General features: G+C 39.9%; 1 protein-coding gene across 1 annotated transcript in view; it reads right to left on the bottom strand.

Annotated features, from left to right (window-relative positions):
- Positions 1–25159, bottom strand: part of bub1bb (BUB1 mitotic checkpoint serine/threonine kinase Bb) — an 84776-nt gene that overhangs the window by 33192 nt on the left and 26425 nt on the right. The window contains exons 9-12 of the mRNA XM_043698179.2: positions 22213–22433; positions 20123–20241; positions 17616–17722; positions 10612–10664 (exon numbers count right to left, since the gene is read on the bottom strand). Of these exons, the coding sequence (XP_043554114.2) occupies positions 10612–10664; positions 17616–17722; positions 20123–20241; positions 22213–22433 (500 nt within the window). The remainder of the gene's footprint in view (positions 1–10611; positions 10665–17615; positions 17723–20122; positions 20242–22212; positions 22434–25159) is intronic.

The raw sequence follows: 25159 nt of genomic DNA, 5'->3' as shown, positions 1-25159 counted from the left end.
ATTCTCAATGTTTTAAGAACAGTTACAACTTTAACTCAGGTCAAATAAGACCAATGTGGTCCCCTTACCATATATCGGGGTTGACTTTTCTGCCCCTCCAGCCGGCTCCGTCATTCAACAGGATTATGACTGATCTAACATTCGTCACGTCCACTTTACTGAGTTTTCCCTGTAACTCTCAATCCCTCCACTGATTAAGAATTTATCGATCTCAGCTTTAAACATATACAAGGATTCTGGCCCCACAGCTCTATATGGCAAGGGATTCCAAAGACACTCAACCCTGAGAAGATATCCCTCCTTATCTTAGTCTTAAACAGGCACTCCTTTACTTCAAGACTGTATTCTCGGGGACTACTCATCTGTGAGATGAAACATCCTCTCAGCATTCACTCTGTCAAGCCCCTTAAGAATCTGATATATGTTTCGATGAGATTATCTCTCTTTCTTCTAAACTCCAGTGAACAGAATCCCAACTTGTTAGCCTTTGATCAAAAGCAATTCCTCCATACAAGGGATCACACTAGTGAACTTTTCTGAACTGCCTCCAATGAAATGATATCTTTCCATAAAGAGAATAAAACTTCTCTCACTTCAGATGCAGCATCATAGATCTTGTAAAAGTTTAGTAAGACTTCCTACTCCTATATGTCAACATCCATTAGTCTTCCCTGGTTACTTGCTGTGCCTGTGTGCTAGCTTTGTTTCATGCACAAGTATACCCAAATCCCTTTGTGTTGCAACTTTCTGCAGTTTTACATTTAAATAACTTTATATTTTGTTCTCTTTCAAAGGGCTGAAAATGTGTTGCTGGAAAACGCAGCAGGTCAGGCAGCATCCAGGGAACAGAAGAATCGACGTTTCGGGCAGAAGCCCTTCTTCAGGAATGAGGAAAGTTTGTCCAGCAGGCTAAGATAAAAGGTAGGGAGGAGGGACTTGGGGGAGGGGCGTCGGAAATGTGATAGGTGGAAAGAGGTCAAGGTGAGGGTGATAGGTCAGAATGGGGGGAGGGCGGAGAGGTCAGGGAGAAGATTGCAGGTGAGGAAGGCGGTGCTGAATTCGATGGATTTGACTGAGACAAGGTGGGGGGAGGGGAAATGAGGAAACTGGTGAAATCAGAGTTCATTCCTTGTGGTTGGAGGGTTCCTAGGCGGAAGATGAGGCGCTCTTCCTCCAACCGTCGTGTTGTTGTGGTCTGGCGATGAAGGAGTCCAAAGACCTGCATATCCTTGGTGGGGTGGGAGGGGGAGTTGAAGTGTTGAGCCACAGGGTGGTTGGGTTGGTTGGTCCGGGTGTCCCAGAGGTGTTCTCTGAAACACTCCGCAAGTAGCTGGCCTGTCTCCCCAATATAGAGGAGGCCACATCGGGTGCAGAGGATGCAATAGATGGTGTGTGTGGAGGTGCAGGTGAATCTGTGGCGGATATGGAAGTTTCCTTTGGGGCCTTGGAGGGAGGTGAGAGGGGAGGTGTGGGCGCAAGTCTTGCACCTCCTGCGGTTGCAGGGGAAGGTGCCGGGAGTGGAGGTTGGGTTGGTGGGGGGTGTGGATCTGACGAGGGAGTCACGGAGGGAGTGGTCTTTACGGAATGCTGAAAGGGGAGGGGAGGGAAATATATCCTTGGTGGTGGGGTCCGTTTGGAGGTGGCGGAAATGATGGCGGATGATGCGCTGTACATGGAGATTGGTGGGGTGGTAGGTGAGGACCAGTGGGGTTCTGTCCTGGTGGCGGTTGGAGGGGCGGGGCTCAAGGGCGGAGGAGCGGGAAGTGGAAGAGATGCGGTGGAGGGCATCGTCGACCACGTCGGGGGGGAAATTGCGGTCCTTGAAGAAGGAGGCCATCTGGGTTGTATGTTTTTGGAACTGGTCCTCCTGGGAGCAGATACGGCGGAGTCGAAGGAATTGGGAGAATGGGATGGAGTTTTTACAGGGGGCAGGGGTGAAGAAGGGCTTATGCCCGAAACGTCGATTCTCCTGTTCCCTGGATGCTGCCTGACCTGCTGCGCTTTTCCAGCAACACATTTTCAGCTCTGATCTCCAGCATCTGCAGTCCTCACTTTCTTCTCTTTCAAAGGGAACAACTTTACATTCGCCTACATTGTACTTTGTTTGCCAACTTTTTGCCCACTTACATAACCTATCAATATCTCTCTCAACTGCTCGTAACCCACATACAACTTGCTTTTCCATTCATATTTGTGTCACCTGAAAATTTGGCTATGATACATTCATTGTCTTCCCCCAAGACAATGATATGCAATAGTAATCAGTTGCAGTCCCAGCACTGATCTGTGGAACCCCACTGCTTACTGGTCACTAACTTGAGAAAGAACCACCACACTCTGTTCCTGCCAATTAGCCAATTCTCTATCCATGCCAATACACCATCCTCAACACCATGGACTCTTATGATTTAATCTTTGATGAGGCACTTTGTCAAATGCCTTCTGAAAGTCCAAATACAACACATCTATTGGTTCCTCTCTGGCCACTCTGGCTGAGACCTTTACAAAAAAACTCAAAATTCGCCCGGTATTATTTCCCTTTCATGAAGCTATGCTGCTTGATTAGATTATCATTTTCCAAATGTCATTACTTCCTTAATAACTCACTCCAACTTTTTTCAACTGATGTTATGCTAATCAGCCTATAATTACCTCTTTTTCACCTTCCTCTCTTATTTAAAAAGGGGTGTTACATTGGCAGTTTTCTAATCCTCTGGGCACTTCTCCAGAATCAAAAGGATTTTTGGAAAATTACAACCAAAGCAAAATATCTTTGACTCCCCTGCCATTTCTTTTTCTGCATAACTATCCCCTAGATTCATGTCCTAAGGAGTCTATGTTCACTTTGACCTTTCTTTGTCCCTTTTTATATACTTAAAGAAGCTTGTCAGTTTTTATAGTCCTTGCCAGCTTGCCCTCGTAGTTTATTTTCTCTGCCTTTATTATCTTTTTAGACCTCCTTTGCTTGACACTGAACTTAGAACATAGAACAATACAGCACAGAACAGGCCCTTCGGCCCACGATGTTGTGCCGAACTTCTAACCTAGATTAAGTACCCATCCATGTACCTATCCAAATGCCGCTTAAAGGTCGCCAATGATTCCGACTCAACCACTCCCACGGGCAGCGCATTCCATGCCCCCACCACTCTCTGGGTAAAGAACCCACCCCTGACATCTCCCCTATACCTTCCACCCTTCACCTTAAATTTATGTCCCCTTGTAACACTCTGTTGTACCCGGGGAAAACGTTTCTGACTGTCTACTCTATCTATTCCTCTGATCATCTTATAAACCTCTATCAAGTCACCCCTCATCCTTCGCCGTTCCAACGAGAAAAGGCCGAGAACTCTCAACCTATCCTCGTACGACTTCCTCTCCATTCCAGGCAACATCCTGGTAAATCTTCTCTGCACCCTCTCCAAAGCTTCCACATCTTTCCTAAAGTGAGGCGACCAGAACTGCACACAGTACTCCAAACTGTGGCCTAACCAAAGTCCTGTACAGCTGCAACATCACTTCACGACTCTTGAATTCAATCCCTCTGCTAATGAACGATAATACTCCATAGGCCTTCTTACAAACTCTATCCACCTGAGTGGCAACCTTCAAAGATCTATGTACATAGACCCCAAGATCCCTCTGTTCCTCCACCTGACTAAGAACCCTACCATTAACCCTGTATTCCGCATTCTTATTTGTTCTTCCAAAATGGACAACCTCACACTTGGCAGGGTTGAACTCCATCTGCCACTCCCCAGCCCAGCTCTGCATCATATCGAAGTCCCTCTGCAGCCGACAACAGCCCTCCTCACGATCCACAACTCCACCCATCTTCGTATCATCTGCAAATTTACTGACCCACCCTTCGACTCCCTCATCTAAGTCATTAATAAAAATTACAAACAACAACTTATCCCAGTCTTCAGGGTTTTCACTGACTTGACTCCTTATATACTTTTACTTTCAACTTTATACACCATACCTTCCTTGGTTAGCCATGATAATTGATAGGAAAACAAAGAAATGACAATTTAAATCATTGATGCAAGTCATTATTTCTAATTGGGAAGAGGATCACATAGGAGAAAGTGAGGTCTGCAGATGCTGGAGATCAAAGTTGAAACTTTATTGCTGGAACAGCACAGCAGGTCAGGCAGCATCCAGGGAACAGGAGATTCGACGTTTCGGGTACAGGCCCTTCTTCAGGAATGAGCTGAAGAAGGGCCTGTGCCCGAAACGTCGAATCTCCTGTTCCCTGGATGCTGCCTGACCTGCTGTGCTGTTCCAGCAATAAAGTTTCAACCAAGAGGATCACATGTTAGACATCCAAGAGGAAATTAGTATTGAATCACATATAGGGACTTAATTAATGCAAGCTAACAGCAATGAGAAAAATGACTGCCTGACTGACAAAACTCCGTACCAAATGGCTTCCAAGACTAGATATTAAAGGTAGGTGAGAATATTCCAGAAGCAAAACACTCCAAAATTGTCAATTGTGAACCATATCATTTAGATTGAATATCATTCGATTGTTTAAGTGGAATGGAACAAGTTTATCTAATACCAATTATCTAATCTAGTGGTGGACAATTAAGATCTACAAATAAGGATTGAGTGGCTTTCAATTTTCAGGTGACCACACAGCAAGCATGGATTTTAAAATGATGTCATATCTGATCAAATTTTGAGATGTGACTGAAATATTGGACTGGAGAATAACGAGGCTTGTTATTTGTATGAATGTCCAGAAGACATGTGAAATTGACCGTCCCTTAAAAGAATAATTATTAAAACAGAGGACCATGGCACAAAAGGTAAATTTTTGCCCAGATTAGGCAATTATGAATTTATTTCCATTTATTCACTCCCATTCTTAACCCAATGACAGACTTGCCCTTTCTTTTTACACACTACCCAGAGAAAAAACATTACGATTCCCAGTTCTGAAGAAAGGTAATTGTCCTTTGGCAAAAGGTCAATTTAGCTTCTCTTTCCACGGATACTGGAAATCACAGCAAGGTCTGGCAGTATTTCCTCTGTCTTTACTTTTTGACTAAGTGGAAGGAGAGAGAGTTGGAATAACGGACAGAACTACTTATTGGCAGGACAAAACTAACAGCATCTTAACCAGGGATTTTTGCTTGAGCCTTAATTATTTATTTTATTTATTTGATCAACTAATGCATTAGTAGAGTGCCAACATATCAGAGCTTCCTATTGACTTAAACAGGGGACATGTTAAATAGTGCAGATTGAAGCATAAAATGTCAAATTAATTTCAATATAGGCAAATGAATAAGGTTAAGCAAATTCTGCATCGCGACTGAACCATTTCAATGCTTCTTATGTACCCTCCTACTCCCAGAATAGTAAATGCATTATATAGAAAATGGTGAGTGCATGTGGATCAAGAGGTAGATTGAACGTTTTTCTCTATCATTACCATGTCATAGAGAGCACCGTTGCAACAGATTTCCAGTAAAAAAAAATTGTACTAATTAAAGAAATCAATATACTGAGATTGATAAAATGACCAACAGTTTAATGGTTCATGTATAACAAACTTATTAACCACATTATGGGACTAGGAGTGTATTGGCTGATCAAATATTGTGTTGATTATGTGGACCTGTTGATCAATGTAAAAAAAACCAAACCAACAGAAACATAATGAGAGGGGTATACATACTGTTATACTTTATTTACAGCATAAATCACTTAAAAAATGCAACTCTGCCTTAAATAAAGCTTCCCAGAGAGTAGTTTCTCTCAACCTCACTTGACTCAAGAGATTGCGACAATAGAGTAAACTTCTGGTATTTCAGGGAGATACTTTTTGCCAGTTTAATCGAGTGACAGTCACAACAAAGTTTGCTGTAGGATTATGTTAGTGTTAATCAGGGGAATTACTATCTCTTCCATTTAAAAATCCAGTGAGGGTTTTCATATTCCTGCTCTGGGTGTGATTAGAAAACAAAGTTCCATCCACTCTTGGAGCAACCTGACATCATACTCATCACCTCCACATAAATATCTCAAAACCATCCTGCAGCATCTGGAGTGAACTGTATGTTTTAATAAAAATGTTGTAATTTTATGATTTCATACCCACAAAGAACAAAATAATGCATTTCAGATGAGCTCCTTGCATCCAGCAAATCATGGTGATGTTTCAAATAGGTCTACATTCAAATCCTGATCAGAGTGAATGTTCAATCCGATGCACAGCTGACATTGGCCAATCCAGTACAATAGTGAAAGAGATTCATTGCCAAAGCTTTTTATCTTACGCTTATCAGAACACAAGAATACTTAGTTTCAAACAATGTTCACTTCTACTATAGGAGCCACAGGTGCTAATTGGAAAATGTATGTCAAGGAGAAAAATTGTGCCTTGCAAGCTCTGGGGCAATTCCAGAAAGGAGCAAAGTTAGGATATACATCTTTTGTTCGCATGCAATGTCATTTCTGACAATTGTAAATAGGCTACATTAAAGTCGACTAAACATTTCAAAGACATTTCAATAAGCCAGTAAAATACAAATGAACATCCCTATGGATTCAATGTATGCCTAAATTCATAAGAAACTCAAGCACAATAGACCCATTGGCTGCAGAATCTAGGAATCAGGGTAAAGCTCTCCACTGGTTGGAGTCAAACCTGGCACAAAAGGATGATGGCTGTGGCTGCTGAAGGTCAGTAATCTCAGCACAAGTTTATTAGGGTAGTGCCCTAGGCTCAAACATCTTCACTGACCTTCTTCAATGCTGCTTCAATGACCTCTCTCTATCATAAGGTCAGAATTGTGGATGTTCAGCAGATTTCATAACTCCTCGGATACTGAAGCAGCCCATGTTCAAATGCAACAAGATCTAGACAAGTTTCAGGCTGACAAGTGGCAAGTTACATTCATGCTACACAATGCCAGCAATGACAATCTCAAATAACAGATGGTTATACCATTTTGAATGTCATTGTCCATCACCGAACTTCCCACTATTTAAATATTGCGGTGGCGGGGGGGGGGGGGGGGGGGGGGGGGGTGTGTGTCTACCTTTGATCAGAAACTCAACAGGACTCACCACTAACATGCAGGGTTCAACAGCTGGTCACTGGCTAGGAATACTGCATCAAGTAACTCACCTCCTGCTGGCTCCCCAAAGTTTGACCACTATCTACAAGGTTCAAGTCAGGAGTGTGATGAAATACTCCCCACTTGCCTGGATGGATGCAGCTCCAATAACACTCAAAGCTTGACACCATCTATGGCAGAGTAGCCCACTTGATTGCCACCACATCCTCAAGCTTCCACTCCACCACCACCAATTCTCATTACCTACAGGATGTAGAAATTCAAAGATCCTTAAAGAGCATCTTCCGAACCCATGATCTCCTCCATCTAGAAAGAAAAAGGGCAGCAGATACATTGGATTACCAGCACCTATAAATTCCCCTTCAAGCCACTCGCCATTCTGACTTGGAAACATATTGGCATTCCTTCATTATGACCAAGTCAAAAATCCCTCCTTACGGGCATTGAGACTCACTTGGATTGCAGTGAGAAGCAGGACCTAGTTAAAAATCCCTAATTCCAGATGTGATTTGGTGCTGCAATTCATTGGAATCTCTTTTAAACACAAGTCAGAAGGGCCCAGCAAGTAGTAGTAGTCAGTCTGCTGTGCAAAGGAAGCAAGTGAGAAACTTTATGTTTTAAAACACTGCGGCTGAAAACAACTAGCAATTTCGAGTGCCAACAGGTTGAGCCTGTATTGAAGGCCAAAATCGGCACCTGATTAGTTTGAAGCAAGAAAAAGCAAAAAACCTAATGGAAGACTTGCAGAATGAGGGAGTTGAGTGTTCAGTTAGAAAGTTTCAATGCTAGTTAAGGGTAGTTTCAGTACTGAGATGTTAAAATGTCTGATGAACTGCAGCTAGTCCTGTTACAGAAGCAGATGAATCTTCTGCCTACTTGAAGAAAGCTACTTACCAGCATAGGTTTAATATTAAAAAGACAGGACTTGTTTAGAAACATTTGCCACAGAAAACATGGTTGAAAGATGGCATCCAGATTTAAAGTTGCCAAAGATCACCTTACTGCTCTACTTAATGGAAATGCTGCATAAGAATCTAAAGTTTAAACCTTCCATGGTGTATCAGTCTAAGACAACACTATTGATTGCTATCCCAAGGAACATTTGCTCATCATAGCATTCAAATCAACATTTTTCAAATCTCTCCTCTCCCCACCTTATCCCAGATCCAAACCTTCAACTTGGCACTACCCTCTTGACCTGTCCTACCTGCTATCTTCCTTTCAAACCATCTGCTCCACCCTCCCCATCGACCTCTCACTATTAGCCCCACCTGCATCCACCTATCACATTCCCAGCTACCTTCCACTCAGCCCCATCTCTCCATTTATCTTTCAGCTCCCATCCCCTCCACATTCCTGATGAAGGGCTTATGCCCGAAAAGTTGACTCTCCTGCTTCTCGGACGCTGCTTGACCTACTGTGTTTTTCCAGCACCACACTTTTTGACTGACTCTCCAGCATCTACAGTCCTCACTTTCTCCTTAACTCAAGGCAACAGACAATGAGAAGGCACCAGTCAGGTAATTTTTACATGGCTACATCCTCAAGGGCACGTTCAATATTGTTGATTCATGGGAAGAAGTCACATTGACATGCCTGAACAGTGAGAATGAAATTGTGGTCCAAAATGTGCCAGTGGCCATGAAGATTGCACAATGCTATTACAGAGGCTCTGTGTGCAATCAACACCTTGGTGTCAGAGGTTTGCATTGATGAAATGGAGGCAGGTACAGTGGAATCGCTTGCATCTCATGCAAATAGACGATCCAACGAAGACTTAACATGTCTAGACAGTCAACTTGAAGAGATAGACCACACAAACATGACCTACTTGATTTGGTCAACGAGAGGTTTCCAACTCACGGCTCAGGCAATAGAAATTTATATGACCCAAAGAATGCAGCACCAAAATGAACCGTAGAATCAACTATGTAACTGCCATAGTTGATTCTATGGTTCTACTGATTCTACTGATCACTGGAAGCAGCAAAAGAAAATTCCCAGTTTGGATAAACTAAGGTTATGAAGAACCTGGTCCTTCATTCCATTAACTCCACCAGGAAGTGGTTGTTGACTGTGCCTTCAATTCAACACAAAAGATAATTCCTAACTTTAATTACTGAGCTTCTCAAGAGAACCAGAATCTCAAACTAAGATCAGGTTATCACCAGGCACATCAAATCGCCACTGGTTTCTTCAAAATGCCTTCAATTCTAGTGGAAAGAAAGAGATTACAGCAGGTCTTCCTTCAAGCTAACATGCCTTTCATCAAAGCTATGAGCTACTGATATGCACCATCATGAAGACACCTTAAGCATATATACAAAGATCAAGGATACCCCTTCAACTCATGGTTGCTAAGCAAAATGGGAGATTGAATATTTGGGAAGGTACTGAAAACAGATTTCACTGGCAACACGCAGAAGCAAATCAAAATGACGAATGCAAAAACCTCAGAACTACCTGAACTCCCAAGAAAAATCTGCAGATATATGGCAGAACCTGCAGATTACTCAGTGGATTTATCAGCCATCTCAGAACGGATTGAGCCAGAGAAGCAGCAAGTCATCTTTTAACTAGAGGGACTGCTCAAGAGCCTGCTAGTGTATCCAAAATGAATTTATACAATATTTTGTTTAAAATAAGTGATTTTTTTGTTGCAAATCACTCAGCTAGGATGCACATCGCACACATACATATGGTACAATCCTTCAACTTGTCATTTTATCCAGGCTCAGATGTCCAAAGGAAGCTATTGTACATGCTGCCATTACAACCTTACAGTCGTATGCTTCTCCAGGAAGTAAGTACTAGCGTGGAGAGGATTGCCACTTTCTGGTCGAACTGGAAAAGACTCTTTGGTAAGCAAGATACAGTTGACTGCATCTCTGGAATGATTTACCTGTTACAAGGTTATGCATATGATTCAAGACTGTTGGAAAGACCAGGTATGACTTCTTAGTTACTCTCAACTAGTCCATGTGGCACCACAATAGGTGGCTCTTATGGCACTCAATCAGCATTGACCCCATCAGATCCATATACAAGTTTTGGAACCTAGTTCCAGATTTAATCACGGATTTGCAAAATCATTTCACTTAAAGTCTGTTTAAGAATGCAATTCTATTCTCAGTGAGGACATATTGTACATTCACATGCAAGGACTCATTCTCTGCAAACAAAAAGCAATAGGTTCAGCCTGTGCCTTTTCTTTTTGAATTGTCCAGAAGCACAAGGTGTCTATTGTCTCCTATTGCATTCTCTTTGGTTGGCAAGTCTACTCTGATATGAGTAATCAGTACCCTTTCACAACCCGCTTCGCCCCCCCCCCAACCCCAAAATAAACTGTTGTGAATAGTTTGAATGTTGGTATTCTTACGATGGTTCTGATTAGCACAAGATGAAAAGCTGCAAAATCCCCCTCAGCATTATTCTGTATAAAAGTCAGTTTGTATGCAAATTGTATCAAATTACGAAGACTAGGTAATAAGACAAAACAATGACTTGTTACCTGTGCAATCTGACAGATTCGCGTTTTTCAGTCTCGACGCAATTTCATTCAATCTGAAAAACAGTGGGTTATCAAGTGAATTCCAACTTTTATAGACAACACCAGAACCTGAGGAAAAAATAAAATCAGCACCTTTCTAAAATGATTAGGTAAACATGTTTCAAGAAAGGAAAAAGGAAGAGTTGGCAAATTGCTATTATCACTACTCCAAGCTTGGCTTGAAAGTCAGTGGGTATCTAGCCCAAACATATTCAAGCCCAAATCTAAGATTTTTGAAGAAATGTCATTTGATAATGACAAGTCTCAGCAAACAGTAAACACCAGTTTAGATTATAACAGCTGCCACTGAAGGTCAAGGACCGCAGGTATTCGCAAACACCACTCCAAGCTACAACTGTCCTGATTAAATTGCCTTTTATTTACTGTCATGAGGCTAAAACCTTGGTAACTCCAAATATTAAGTAAATAAATTTCACTAAGTCTCTAAGAGACTTGCTTGGAGAGTTTGGTCACCATGGATAGCATGTACATCTAATAATTACTTGGAGTGAGTAATGAGGTTGGATAATTTTCCCAACATTCTTAGTGAGTGTGCCTTGGTAGAGCAGCAGCAGGAAAACTAATATTTTTATCCACAATGTTATGCTCTTATTTCGGATTTCTAGCATCCATATTATTTTGCTCTTTTCTTTGGACCTTCATTGCTTAGATTATCTTGTAAAACTCATCTTAGGTCAAAAGGTGCATGACCTAGCAATTGCAGACCTTGAAATCCATTCATTTAACTTTAATTGGAACATTTGCAGATGATGCCCATACAAGCAAATTGGAAATTTTGCTTTCTATTCCAGCATCCGAGTGGTTAGTAAATGTATTATTGCAAGATGACATACATTTAATTCTGGAGTATCTGTCCAATATTTCTATTCTGTCTCCTGCTACTCCACCAACTCCCTAACTGGGTCAATAATTTACCTTCAACTCAGATTATATATGATGGGACTTTACTAAATGTCTTACAGAACTCCACCTGCAGAATGTAGGAATGTTGTCAGAACTGTAGAGCAGGAGGTCAGTATTGGGCCATTGTGTAGAGCAAATACACTTGCAGCATCTGCAAGATTTCTTTTTCTATCAAACAGGCACTTGTACTTGCTATTCTGAGAACAGGAAAGACGACAGGGAGGATAATCACAATGCAGACCATTGCTATCCTTCCCAGACAGTTTTTTGAGCTATGTGGTAAGTGTACACTCAGCTATAAGATTACACAACACCAGGTTATAATCTAACTGGCTTGTCTGAAAGCACTAGCTTTCAGAGCACTGCTCCTTCAACACCTGATAAAAAGGAGCAGCACTACAAAAGCTAGTGCTTCCAAATAAACCTGTTAGACTATAACCTGGCATTGAGAGATATTTAACGTTATACACCTCTGTCCAACACCTGCACCTCTACAACACACCTACAACATAGTAGCATCTTCCCCAGATAAGGACAAGCAGACTCGAGGGTGAGCTGCCCGTGCATTACCAAGGTAATGGATATAACATGGCAACTGGAAAGAAATTTGCAACGTAAGAGGGTAAATCCAGCTGTAATAGTTACTTTAAAACAAGAAACATAGTCAGGAACAGATTTACAAGAAACGCATGCAGCATAAACGTAAACAAAGCAGGGTTGGAGAATATAGCAAATAATAAGGTAAAGGAGGACACTGATGACACGGGAATATGTAAATGTTACAGAACAGGAGCCCAAAAGGTGTTTAAACATAAATGAGGGAATCAATTGAATTGAAACATCTTTACAGCAATTTGGTGTCCTTAACTTGAACTACAGGAAATCTTGCATGGGGGAATCAAAGCACAGGAGGAAAACTGAAACACGGTTACAGAAAAATCAGAACTGGGATTTAAACATTGCAGGATGTAACAGTCAAAACAAAAAATGGAAATAGGGAACATGGAATTTATCTACTTGTCCAAGATGAAAATTAAGGATATCCTCAAGAGAAAGCAGTTTCTGGAAGAGGGAAAATGGAAGGGATTTGGGCACTAATGACCAGAAGCCATAGATTTAAAGGTAAGGAGCAGGTGGTTAACGGGAGATGCAAGGAACTTCTTTGTTTAAAGCCAAACGGTTTTGGGAACCTAGAAGTCACTACCTGTACGGTTGGTAGAGACAGAAACTGTAATAACATTTTAGTAGTATTTCAATGCGCATTTGCAACGTCAAGGCTATGGGAAGAGTGCTAGAAAATGGGATTAGAATGGTTTTTCTGTGGTTGTGTTCAACTGGTGCAGACTCCATAGGCTAAAGACCTCTGTGTCTTTTTGACATAGCAATGCTGATACCAGTGTTTCATTACTGTCTACATAGCCCCATCTTCCCGGCCCAAAGCTAAACCAAAGTTAATGAAAAAGCCTCCCAACAACAAACTGGTCTCTGAATTCAGAGCGTGGAGGACTCCGTTCCACATAACATAAAAGCAGCTTATGCACAGGAAGTTCATAACCGCAAGAAATAAACCATAGTTCATAAATTTAAAATAAAATCTGGACATGTAGCAGTTTCAGGATTGCTACTATAAGATCTAAAATTTGGAGAAAGAATTTTTGGTTTTAAAGATCGCCAACATAAACTTAAGCAAAATTGTATTTATAGTTAACAGAACAGACATTTAAATTCAGTTATGACTAATTATCTGAGATTTGAAACAGTTGCAAGTTTTTAAACAAAGATTAGAACATGTACACTTCAATCTGGAATTTAATCTTCAACTTTAAAAACATAACGCTGTTGGGAAAAAAAAGAGCAAAGAGTCCAGACATATCATAGCATTTCTGTACAAATGCTAGAAGTAATAAGTAACCTATTGTAATTGAGCAATGCATGTAATATGTGTTACAAGAAAATTCAGACTTAACTGAAGTCAAACTCTTTCAAAGAAATAGGTTTGACCTTAGACAGAATGATGCAAACAGAAAGTAAAGGGCAATAAAGGCCTAGAGAAGCTTAAGAAATGTAAAAATGTTTTTAAATATAGAATGAGCAAGGGAATAACTCAGGGAAGATGAAGGACCATGAGGAACCACAGACATAACTAGAGAGAGAAAACCGGGAAGATGGGGCACAGTCTACAATGAATACTGTGCCAGTCCTGTTCCATTGTGAAGACAGTGTAACGTTAGAAGAAATTAACAAAAAAAGGGGAGATACTAATGGGTTTAACAGCCTGAAGTTGATAAATCCATGGGAACAGATGAGATTTATCCCAGCTATTGAGGGAGGCATGGGAGGAGATATCAGAGGCAGTGGCAGAAGCTTTCAAATCCTCTCTGGCTAAAGTGATGAGCCAGGGGAGGTCTAATAACATCTCATTAATTTAAAAAAAGAGAGATAGATCGAACAATTATAGGCCAGTCTAAATCTCAGTGCTGTGAAGCTATGAGAAAGAATGGGGAGTGATTATATATATGCATGCGAGAAGATATGGATTAGTTAGAAATTAGCCTATCACAATCATACAGCATGGAAACAGACCCTTCAGTCCAACCAGTCTATGCTGGCTATAATCCCAAATTAAACCAGTTCCACCTGTCTGCACTTGGCCCGTATCCTTTCAAACATTTCTTATTCATGTACTTATCTAAATGTCATTTAAACAGTGTAACTGTATCTGCATCCACCACTTCCTCTGGAAGTTCATTCCATACATAAACCATTGTTAAAAAAATGCCCCTCATGTTTTTTTAATAATCTTGCTCCTCTCACCTTAAAAACATACTCCACCCATGAGAGAAAACACCTGCCATTCACCTGTCTATCCCCTTCATTAATTTTATAAACCTTTAGGGTCACCCTGCAACCTCCTAAACTCCAGTGAAAAAAGTCCCAGCCTATCCAATCTCTCCTTAAATTCAAACCCACCAATCCTGGTAAATCCTCTCCAGCTGAATATCCTTACTACAACAGGGCAACCAGGACTGGACACTACTTCAGAGGCCTCACCAACATCTTGTACAACCTCAATAATGACATCCCAACACAATGATTAAGCAATGAAGGCAAGTATGCTAAACACCTCAACCACCCGATCTATGTCATGCAAACTTGAAAGAATTACGTACCTGAAACGCTGTCTCTCTGCCCAAGGCCCCACTTTTAAATTGTCCAAATCTGGTCTTTGTTTTATTAAAATGTGGTAATTTACATTTCACCAAAATTAAACTCCATTTGCCACTCTTCAGCCCATTGACCCAATTCATCAAGATCTCTTTGTAATCTTAGATAATCTTCTTCATTGTCCACTATATCATCAACCTTGGTGTCATCTAACTTACTTAACATGCTTTCTATATGCTCAAAATAATTTGTATAAAATGACAAACAAGAGCGGACTCAGCACCAATCCTTGTGGAACACTGCTGGTCATAGGTCTCCAGTCTGAAAAATAACCTTCCACAGCACACTGTCTCACACAGTTAAGCCAATTTTGTATCCAACTGGCAAGCTTATCCTAAATCTCAGGTGATCTAACTTTACTAATTTGTCTGTGATATGGAACCTTGTCAAAGGCTTATTAAAGTCCAAGTGAACAATGTCTACCACTCTATCCTCAAACTTCTTGCTTACTTCAAAAAACTCCCATATTTGAGAGACATGATTTTGCTTGTACAAAACTAGGTTGACTATCCCTATTCATTCTTTGCCTCTCCAAATGCATATAAACCTACCTTTCAGAATCATTTCTAATAATTTACTCACCACTGACATCAGAGGTCTATAGTTCGCAGGCTTCTTGCATCCCTTCTGAAAGTCACATTAGCCACTCTCCAGTCATTTGACACCTCATGTGTATTTATAAGTGATAAAGTATTTCTGCATGGGACCCTGCAACTTCTTGCCTACCTTCCCACAAAGTTATGGGATACACTAGATAAAGGTCCCAGAGATTTATCCACATTTATATTTTCGTAGACTTCCAGCACTTCATCTGTAATGGGAACTATTTTCAAAACATCAATATTTATTTCTGAACCTCTAGCCTCTATTTCTTTCTCCACAGTAAAAACAGATATAAATTATTAATTTAATCTGTCCCATCTCTTGAGGTTCAACACAAAGATGATCTCTTTGATCTTTAAAAGGGCCCTACTCTCTAGTGTTGCCGTCTTGCTCTTAAAATGTACTTGTAGAATTTAATTGGATTAATCTTAGCCTTGGCAAATAAGGTTCTTATTCTCTGTCTTCCTAATCTCTCTCCCAAGAATGCCCTACACTCTTTAACCTACTCAATATATTCATTTAAATCCAGTTGTTTACATCTTATATAATATATATATTTAAATCTTGACTAGAACGTTATATTTATTCATCCATTGTTAGTCACTTTCCCACCTTATCTTTATAATCCTGGATTCCATCACTGACCAAAAGTTACTCTCCCACCTTTGAACATACATAGGCCTCCACAGTCTTCTACATTAAGGAATGCCTACATATTCATTATCCTTCGAGAAACAATTTCTCCTCATCTCTATCTTAAATGGCATTCTCTGGTCCTAGATCCTCCCACAGCCAGAAACAACCTTTCCACATCTACACTGTAAAAGCCCTGAGGAATCTTGTATGTTTCAATAAAGGTCTCCTCTCATTATTCTAAAACTCTAATGGAGTACAAACTAACCTCTTTGCACAAGAAAATCCATCCATACCTAGAACCAGACTAACAAACGTAACGGAATTTGGAGAAAAAATTTCCACAGACAAATTCGCAGCAAGAGGGAATGATGTACAGATCATCAGAAAATAAAGGGACAGAACATAGGAGTCTGTAAGTTAGCTCACTGAGTTTGAAGGTTTATTTTCAGACGTTTCGTCACCATACTAGGTAACATCAGAAAGAGTCTCTGGTGAAGCGCTAGTGGTATGTCCTGCCTTGGCCACCAAAAGACACGACCCGCTACTTTCCATACATACAGACAAAGGACGACACCACTTTTACTGGGACAACACATACATCCTAGGATAAGTGAAACAAAGACATGCACAAGAATTCTTAGAGGCATGGCATTCTAACCAGAACTCAATTAATAATCACATTGACTTAGCTCCTATCTACCTTCCCTTGTGAAAAAGAACCAGAAATGACATCATCCACCTTAAGAAACCAAGACTTATAAATAGAAAGGCAGGACATACCACCAGCGCTTCAGAGACTCTCACTGACGTTACTTCTTGGGGGAGAAAACCTCTGAAAACAAACCTTCAAACTCAGCGACATGACTTATCATCAACCTGAGCTACAAATCTTTAAAATCGCTAATAGGAGTAGCAGCCATCAGCTCTATCATTCCAGATCATGTTTAATCATTGACTTCAAAAACCATTTACCCATACTATTTCTATATTCCTTAATGTCTTTAGTATCTAGAAAACTATTAATCTGTCTTAAACTACTCAGACTGAACACTTGGAAAAGATGGGAAAAGGCACATGGGTTCCATCCACACTGCAAGAGATTTACAAGTCTTCAAACTGAGTAGCAGGATCTATGCATTATGAGATATATCAGTGGAGCTGGAGTAAAGAACAGAACTCTAGTTAAATCATACATAAACTTTCCAGGTGAAGCAACTGCAAAGCTGGTTGATAACCAGGTGAGAAGTAATTCAGTGACAATTTTACAAATTATTTCTAATGTCAAGCAATAGGAAATGGATCAGCTAAGTAAGGATGAGATTCATAATAACTCTTGGTAACCTAAACCCAAAAACAGAAGGTCTATTGCAAGAAAATAACAAGCAGTAAGCTCAAGCTGGCATGATCTTATTGACATTTAAATGTGCGGGATTGGTAGCTCATCCAGTATATTGACAAGGCTTTACTGAAGGTATTGAAGAAACAATTCCAGCAGCTTAAAAAGGTATTCCATTCTTACGTCACAAATTAATTGCAGTACGAAATATGACAAGGAACATAAAATACAAAGTATTTACCCATTTCTATCAGAATCTTCACCATTCCTTTCTGATAGACTGATGTCTGTGCCAAATTCCCTAGTGGTGATCGCTGAGCATGGCAGAGGGTCATGAATTGCTTCATTCTGAAAGCAAGAATAAACAGGATATTTCAGACAATTTTTATTGTGGACTAAGACCACTTATGTAGCCAACCTAGATTTGATACCAGAAGCAAATTCAATACTGGAGACATTCAGGTCTAGCAGCACCTTGGAGAAAGAGCTAATGTTGATTCTGGTATGACTCTTTCATAAAGTAGTTCTGAAACTCTGGAAACTTGAATTCTGAAGCCCACAAGACTCAAAACAGCATCTTTCTCTCTCTACCGATCTTGCCAGACCTGTTGAGTTTCGCAAGCATTTTCTGCTTGTTTCAAATTTCCAGCAATAACAGCAGTGTTTTGGCTATATACTACCAGGAGTCTACGATAAAAGATAGACTTGTACTTTTACAAAGAAAGTGAGCATACATATTAACCTGGGATGACTGACCTCCAATTGTAATCACCTATGTGCCAAGTATAACTCCATCCAGCTGAGAAATTGCCTCCGATATCCACGGATCCAAATTTTGCTAGGGTTCCTTCATGCCACACTTAAGTGAGGCCTTGATGTTAAGGGTTGTCACTCTTACTTCACCTCTGGAATCCAGTTGTTTTGGCCATATTTGAATCAAGGCTATAATGAGGTCAGTAGCTAAATGGCCTGGCAGAACTCAAACTGGGATTCAATGAACAGGCTATTGCTGAGCAGATGAGACTTGATGGCACTGTTGATGCCACCTTCCATCTACTTGGCACTCCTGGCTGAAGACTGCTGCAAATGGTTCAGCCTTATCTTTTGCAATGATGTGTTGGGCTCTTCCACCATTGAGGATGGGGATATTTATGGCACCTCCTCCTCCGTTGAATTGTTTGGTTGTCCACTACAATTTGCAACTGGATTTGACAGGACTGCAGAGCCTAGATCTGATCCATTGGTTGAGAGATTGCTTATATTGTCTGACATGCAAGAAGTCAGAGTTAAACCTTAAATATGAAAACACTTCAGATTCTACACAAATAAATTGGGAAACTTAGACAATGTAGTGCAATTTCCAGTTAAAGAATATCTGGCCAAGTTAAAAGTTGTATCTTATTTCAGTTTTGTAGCAAGGGTATTCACTATGCAAATCATTGTCATTTGTATATGTGAGCTGCATGTTTTTTCCCTGCAGCCCTTAATAAATTTCCCTGACCAGAGAGTCTTCCCTTTTCACAGACAGCAATGCCAATTGTTGAGTGGAGAGTTCAACGAGACAATCTTGCAAGTAGTCACAAGGTTATATCAAATGTTTCAATAGTCCAAACTGGTGCACATTGTTTTTTTTGAAAGACAATGATTGATACATATCAGCTGTAAAGAGAAACTTTTCTTACTAAAGAATAAGTACCTCTGCATCATAAATCAGACTTCCCAACGTTGCCACATTCATCACCATAGTATGGATCACAAACAGTACCAGACACATTTGGGTGGATCCAATTATTTTAGTTTATCAAAATGCCAAATTGTTTATCCATTATCAATTTAAAAAACAGATATACAGACTTTTAAACCCACAACCTACCTCTTTTGAAAGCAACAGAGTTTAAACTCTTCAGGAAAACATACATCTAGGAAATTTGACCAAGGCAAGTACAAGCCTGTTACACATCTGGTAGTAGTGTCCAATCTGACCCACAGCTGAGCAACAGGATCCCTTTGCAAATAAAGCAGTCTATATTTATTTTCCTCTGTTTTTGATACCAAACAAAAACTTAACAATTGTTGCTCATAAGAGAGCACAGGGTTTAAATAAATTTAAAATAAAATTTGTAGGGCACTGCCTTGAGTAATGTAAATAATCATACTGACATTCACTGTTCACACAAATAATGGGAAATGCCATGTCAAAAAGCATTCTGGGAAACATAATTCAAGACATACCCCTCATCCAAGGGAATGAAATGTTGTGGTTTTGTCTTGTATTACTCGTTTAGGTTTTTCACAGGTTGTGCTACTCGCCTGACAATACAATGCGGGAATATAAAGTTACAAGTCTGTCATACCTCACAAGCATTTGGTTCCATGACATTAATTTTTTTCAAAAAAAAAAACAAGGTCACAAATTAAATCTCATTTTTCTTGATCAGCATTTATCCAACTCACTATCCACTTGATAGTGGTTCCTGGTACAAAATGGCTACCACATTAACCTTCAGTCACTGACAAAGAATTACTTGCAATCAAAGTGCTGAAACTGGATTGTTAATAGTACTAGAGGAGTATATCCATTATAAGCCAAGTATGCAATGTTTTCTGCCATCAATAGGAGCATACTGGATTAGTTAGTTCAACTTTTAATTCACCAATTAATGTTCAATGATATTCAAATTAGTTATTAGCTGGATGTATTAGTAAATCTTAAAAATCAGGAAATGTCCATCTCTACAGTCAACAGACCTGTTGGGTTTCTGGTTGGCTATGCTCCCGCTGCTCCTTCATTCTCAACTTTGCCATGTGGATTAATTGCTCCACCTCCTCCTTTTCTTGCTTTAACTTCAACAATTTCTCTTCTTGTTCTGTATAAAACATACAACATAGTCACAACTATTCTATTGCCAACTATAGGGCTACAACCAAGTTGGACTGTCAGAAGCATTTCAGTACACCATCGAAATGGAGAGTGACCGGGCCAGAACATATACCTTTCATCACTGAAAAACTGCAAAATCAGGTTGTACTGAGTTATGCGATTGATTGATTATTTGGGCTTGATGCAACAGAAATGGGGACAGAACCTACCACATTCAATTCCTTCCAAAGCCTTAGAACAAAATCACAATTAAGTTGTCTTATGCAGTTACAGTACTGAACTTTAAGCCAGAGGGACTGACGTCCACAAACAGATGGAAAGGCAGCAAGTGTTATTTTTCAAGTTGTAAGCAAATTAGTAGGCACTAATTTTGGTGGTATCCAATTCTTCACATTATTGCAAGGTTAAAATTGTTCGGACTCCACACAAATCAGGCTTTTCACATTACACTGATGAGACTACAATATCCAAAGTTACCTGAAGGACCATCAATTTTAAAATTAACAAACAGGATCCCAGTCAGACAGTCAAAACAGAGATAGCAGTCACAAGTAATTCAGTTACATACTTTAAAAAATGTATTTCCTAAAAAAGGTTAGTGGTTACTATTGCAATAATTAAGCAGCATCTGACCGCACTTAAATGTGGGTACGATAGGTTATGGACCATGTGTAGAAAAACAAGATTAGTGTAGTTTGGTATTTGCTGGTCAGCTAGACAGTGTGCCGAAGGCCCTGTTTCCACATTGTATGACTATGTCTCTCTCAAGTGTATGAAATAAATGACACTGAAGAATGCTACACTCTGATACTAATCATTCTTGATGATCATATTCTCCTTTGTTAATAGTGATAGAACTGAAAACTTAAAATGGCCTGAGAACACCAGCTGTCAAGAATGAAATCTATGAATAAGTGGTTTAATATTCTACAAAAACCCAAATATTGACAACTATGAGCAAACACATTCTCACTCCTCTTCACCAAACACAACCTATTTCTTTGCATATTGGCTTTGTAGGAATAAAAAGGTGAATTATTTAGCAGTTAGCTATATAGAAAATAAGAGGCAAAAGTCATCAGGCATTAAAAGAACAGATTGAGAAAAAAAAAGATTAATATAATTTTAAAAACGTTACAACTTGATCATAGAACAGGGAACAATCATTCCAATAGGTATATGGTCAAGTGTTGATTCTAAATTAGTAGCATAATAATAGTAAGACACAATATCTCTTTACAACAAAATTAGTGATTGCAGAGTATTTATAGAGTTACAACTTTGCAGCAAGTTAATTTCCATTTAGATCAAAATTTGTTAACAATTAACAAATACTATGTTTTTTGTTTTAGCCCCTTGCACAATTTCTTTATTCCTTCATGAGATGTGGACTTTGCTGAGAGAGACATTTATTGCCCAACCCAAATTGCCTTCAAGAAGGTGGAAGTTAGCTGCCTTCATGAACTGCTTCACAATTATTTGTTGTCATCCCACTCAGTGCTGTTGGTAAGCTGTTGCAAGATTTTGGGTCAGTGACACAGAAGGAACAACAATATAATTACAAGTCAGAATGAGGAGTGGTTTGGAAAAGAGACATGTCCTTGCCTTTCTTGATGATAGTGGTCTTGTTTGGAAGGTGCTGCCCCAGAAGTCTTGGTGAACTTCTGCCTGGATTAAGTTGAACGACCAGGTAGCTGGTTAAAGCTCCACTTCAGTACTGAACATAAAATCTGCACTGATTCACCAATGTAACACAGCTGCATTGGTCAGCAGAGCCAGCTTTCAGCTAAGACATGAAACTCTCAACCAACATAGTATCTGATCTTGAATCTCATTGCTCTTAAGGTACTTTGTGTATTAACTGGTTGTCAATGGCATAGAATCTACTAGATTTGTGCAAGTTCTTTTTCTGATATGTTCAGCAAATTGAGAATTAAGTCTGTCAAAACATCTGTACCTTTCATGCGAGCTTTGTATTTCTTTTTGAATTCTTCTGCTCTAAGTTCTTCAAAAGAGAATTCACGTAGTCCAGCGTAGATCTGGTCTTTTGAATACATAGATACTTCCTTATTTTCATTGCAATTTTGAACCTGTACTCTAGTCAATGGATTCAATTCTTTACTGGGTTTCCGAGCACTCAACACTGGGGTAAACAAGGGCTCAATTTTACGAGGTGTCCTGCAACACATCAAAAGGAAATATTATATTGGAGGTTGCTGATTTACAAGCATCCAACTTACAAAACTATCTCATACAGAAATGTAATTTTAAAGATCTGACATACTAACATTTCGTGTACTTACAAATGGCTACTTTACAATGTCCTGCATTATGTTCTGACTTGTGTACAAACTACCTCACGAATGGATTCAAGAACTCTCTTAACCAGAAGACTGACTGTACCAACATTTCGATTTCAACTCCTTCATGGAAGGAAAATGATTTCTGAACAAAACATTTTAAAAGTTACTTTTAAAATGGAAACCTTAAATATACCCTACCCTTGCTTATAGGCTGTTCAACTAAGAGTGTATGTCCCAGAGTAGTACAACAATTCCACAATCTAATTAAATTCAGATCAACTAGAATCCATTTTAGGCTGTGGATTTTTTTATTGAAATGGAAATGGCTACAGTGACTAAGCTACTCCTTTAACAAGGTTATGCAGTCTTTGGTTCCCCCCCCCCCCCCCAGAGAGGTTGTAAACAACAGACTCCAAAAAAGTGTGGAGGTTGAAGGGTTTTAGGGCCAATTTGATAAAAGTTAACAGATACTGCCTCAGGAAGAGGCTTTAAAGTTAAAAAACACTTGTACAAGGGGTGTGGCCAGTTCTCCCAGCTCAGCTTTTGTGTTTTTTTTTAAAGCAGTAGTGTGAAGTCCAGGCTGGTACTCTCTGATGTCTATCTTGTAAGATCTTGTTTGATTTTACCTTTTGTGCCAAGTGGTGTTTATGGGGATTGTTGCAAGTATTTGGAACAGCATCATTAGGTTGGGATGATCTGTTGGGCTTTTCGGATAAGTTATTCAGTATTCTATTGTTTGCGTTTCATTCAGTAATCTTGTAAAGAAATTCTGTTTTGTTTAAAATTAAGTGTTTTGACCAGCTGATTCTTTCCTGGAATCCACTGTACACCTGCTTAAAACAACTAGCAAAGTTAGGGTCCAAGCTACTTTCTTGCAACATTTTGCAGGGGGAATCTGGCCTGGTCCAGAACACTACACAGCCAGGTAAAACCAAAAGGAGCATTTGTAATCAAATTGTTAAAAAAAGTAGGGCTTTAGAAATTTATACACAAGGTTCGTAAGTTGTAAGGGAGGTCACACATCCTTTGAACAAATGACAGTGCTTCAAGTAGAGATGGTGTGCCCCAGCAATTAGCTAACCGAATCAAACACCATGCTCCTTCCATTGTATGTGATAGGCAGAGTGCAGAGCATACTCAAGCAGTTTGCAATAGCAAAACCAAAACAAAAAACATTTGTCATTAGATGTATTCCATGATTAGCAGCATTCGCATAACAATCCTAGGTGTCTTTATAGAAGAAAAGAAAGAAAAGATTGAGCTCATAATGAGGCTCATTTATATTTGCTTGAAGCAACATACATTAACATAGTCCTGTTCTCTGCAAATGAAAACAGAACATAACCAAGCCTTGCGTCTTTAAACTACTGGGGAACACAATTTCTTTCTCCATGAAAAAGACATAGCAGAGTTGACTTGTTAACTATCAACATCCGTTTGCCCCACTGTAAAATTTGAGATGTTTTGCAATTTAGAATTCTTGATTTATCCTGATGAGTGCAAGATGAAAAGCTTTGCAGTATGTTCATTTTTAAAAAAATTATTAATTCCTTGAATAGGATTAGAGAAGATGTTTGTGGACTAAAAGGTTGTCAGAGTGTTAGAATAAGTCATTCCATAACGCTGTAGATTGCAAAATTAAAAAGATACAACTTGCTCCTATTTGGAAGGAATAAGTTAGTCAAAACTAAAAATACTTAATTTATTTTATCCATTATTACCTCAAGAGCAAATCCAATTTACTTTTCCCTTTTAAATTTCTGTAGGAAACTTTACTATTTTAAAATTTCTAGCTAACTTTTACCCATAATTTAATTTCTCCTCTTAAAACAAGATGTGCCTTTATAATTGAACAGAATGTTTGACCTGCCACAAATGGAAATGCACACTTTTTCTTTCAATTTGATAGTCTATAGTCTTTTCCCTAGAGTCTCTCACTCCATGAAATGCATGGAGTATTGAGAATATCGATCCCTGCTACTGACCAAGCCCTGGAGAAAGTGAGGTCTGCAGATGCTGGAGATCAAAGTTGAAACTTTATTGCTGGAACAGCACAGCAGGTCAGGCAGCATCCAGGGAACAGGAGATTCGACGTTTCGGGCACAGGCCCTTCTTCAGGAATGAGCAGAGTGTTCAGCAGGAGAAGATAAAAGGTAGGGAGGAGGGACTTGGAGGAGGGGAGTTGGAAATGTGATAGGTGGAAAGAGGTCAAGGTGAGGGTGATAGGTCGGAGTAGGGTGGAGGCGGAGAGGTCAAGAAGAAGACTGCAGGTCAGGAAGGCGGTGCCGGGCTGGAAGGATCCGGCTGAGACAAGGTGGGGGGAGGGGGGATGAAGAAACTGGTGAAGTCCAAGTTCATCCCCTGCGGTTGGAGGGTTCCCAGTCGGAAGATAAGACGCTCCTCCTCCGACCGTCGGGTTGTTGTGGTTTGGCGGTGGATGAGTCCAATGACCTGCATATCCTCGGTGGAGTGGGAGGGGGAGTTGAAATGCTGTGCCACAGGTTGGTTGGGTTGGTTCGTCCGGGTGGCCCAGAGGTGCTCCCTGAATCGCTCCGCAAGTAGGCGGCCTGTCTCCCCAATATAGAGGAGGCCACACCGGCT

The sequence above is a fragment of the Chiloscyllium plagiosum genome, unplaced genomic scaffold, assembly GCF_037043375.1.
Source record: "Chiloscyllium plagiosum isolate Xiang-an unplaced genomic scaffold, Cpla_swu_hap1 HiC_scaffold_8, whole genome shotgun sequence".
NCBI lineage: Eukaryota > Metazoa > Chordata > Chondrichthyes > Orectolobiformes > Hemiscylliidae > Chiloscyllium > Chiloscyllium plagiosum.
Note: the sequence above shows the minus strand (reverse complement) of the source record. Positions and strands in the feature narration are given on the sequence as shown.